The 1543-nt window shown below is 31.9% G+C and overlaps 1 protein-coding gene across 1 annotated transcript; it reads left to right on the plus strand.

The window, feature by feature from the left end:
* Positions 1-538: 538 nt before the first annotated feature.
* On the plus strand, positions 539-1327 carry LOC133195093 (complement C1q-like protein 3). Its single transcript, XM_061330970.1, has 2 exons — positions 539-662; positions 912-1327. The coding sequence occupies exons 1-2, from the start codon at positions 539-541 to the stop codon at positions 1325-1327; spliced, it is 540 nt and encodes a 179-aa protein (XP_061186954.1).
* The last annotated feature ends 216 nt before the right edge of the window (positions 1328-1543 follow it).

Consider the following 1543-nt stretch of genomic DNA (forward strand, 5'->3'; position numbering starts at 1 on the left):
TTCACTATAGTAAATCAAAGTTCCAAAGTTTTTACTATAGTAAATCAAAGTTCCAAAGTTTTTACTTTGGTACTATAGTTAATTATAGTAAACTATAGTTAACTATAGTTTACTATACAATGTAGTATTTTTTTGTTAGGGTATATTTAAATGTGTATTGCACATGCAACTGAATTATTTATTTATTTACATGTTGCCTTTTTTCGTAATGTTGAGTTAAATCGCTAAGTGCAATAAAATCGTCCAGTGAAGAAAATATTTTAAAAATGTAAGTAGTTTTCAATATGATGTTCCTTTACGTCCATATGTTTGGTTCAAGTCATGTATTATTTTAAGCTTTGTCTGCAGTACTTCTGCCTTATCTTCATTTCAAAATCAAGCATCTAAAATGCAAATTTTGATACAGGTCAGAGCAGTAAATTCTTTTCTGGAAGCAAAAATTCTTAACGCTTTGATATTTATAAAATTATTAAACAGACCTAAACCTTCTAATTCATTTCACAGACGAACAGTCATGATGTGCATAACAACTTTTATGATGTTATTTGTGGTGCTTCAGACAAACTTTTTTGTCTCGGAAACATCATCGCCATCAGAGTTTATCAAAGATTTTAAAGGGTATATGAGCGCTTGCGCAGAGATTGGCTTGAAACCGAAGAAAGGTATCCTTATGTTGCTGTAATACACAACGCTGAATTTTTTTACTGTAATAAAATACACTATTCTTGTAAACTATTTCTACTACTATAAAACGTCGGAACTATAAAACATTTTGGAAAATACATCGAGAAAAAAGATTATTTTGTTGACGTTCTACGAAATAGAACCAGAGTATCTGTGAGCAAAATTCTTACCATTCTTCACATTTTGATTCCTTCAGTACTGTCATTTCAAATTGTTCGTGAATGTAGGATGTTCCTCGACGACTCCTGTGATTGCCTTCCACGCCGCTATTAAATCTGACCTCAGAAACGTCCCTGTAAACACAATTATAAAATTTGATGATGTTTTGTTGAATAAAGGAAACGGATTTAATCCCAAGACAGGTGTTTTTACTGCACCAGAGGACGGTGTCTACTTCTTCCAATGGACATTTATTTCAACCAGGAAATCAACAGTTTACGTAGAGGCAGTGGTAGATGGCGTAAGGAAGGCATCAACAAGTGTGAATGATCAACAAAGTATTCATATTAGTACGTCAGGACATTTGCTTTATGAACTGAAGAAAGGAAACAAAGTCTGGATCAGAACACTCCATGTGACGGCTGGATACATGCATGCTAACAAGTACACTTACTTCTCGGGATACAGGATAAACTATATCTAGCAAGGAAGAACATCTATAAAAATTGTACCAGTGAATTAAATATTTCAAAATAAACTGTTTGAATTATGAATTGTATCTAAAATTAAGTATTACATTAAATCACATAATCATGGAATCAATTTTAGCTTACTTTAATGAATACATATGTACCTTATGAATATTAAATTTGCACTTACACCAATAACTTTAAAAACTCAGCCATGTTTGGATTTGAGA

The sequence above is a fragment of the Saccostrea echinata genome, unplaced genomic scaffold (assembly GCF_033153115.1).
Source record: "Saccostrea echinata isolate AGI-Se365-2 ecotype Australia unplaced genomic scaffold, CSIRO_AGI_Sech_v1 ptg000029l, whole genome shotgun sequence".
Taxonomy (NCBI): domain Eukaryota; kingdom Metazoa; phylum Mollusca; class Bivalvia; order Ostreida; family Ostreidae; genus Saccostrea; species Saccostrea echinata.

Bases quoted from the DNA above. Each gene is read 5' to 3' on its own strand.
- LOC133195093 (XM_061330970.1), top strand. From the start codon at position 539: ATGTTATTTGTGGTGCTTCAGACAAACTTTTTTGTCTCGGAAACATCA. The intron at 663-911 runs GTATCCTTATGT...TCGTGAATGTAG, and splicing joins TGGCTTGAAACCGAAGAAAG to GATGTTCCTCGACGACTCCT.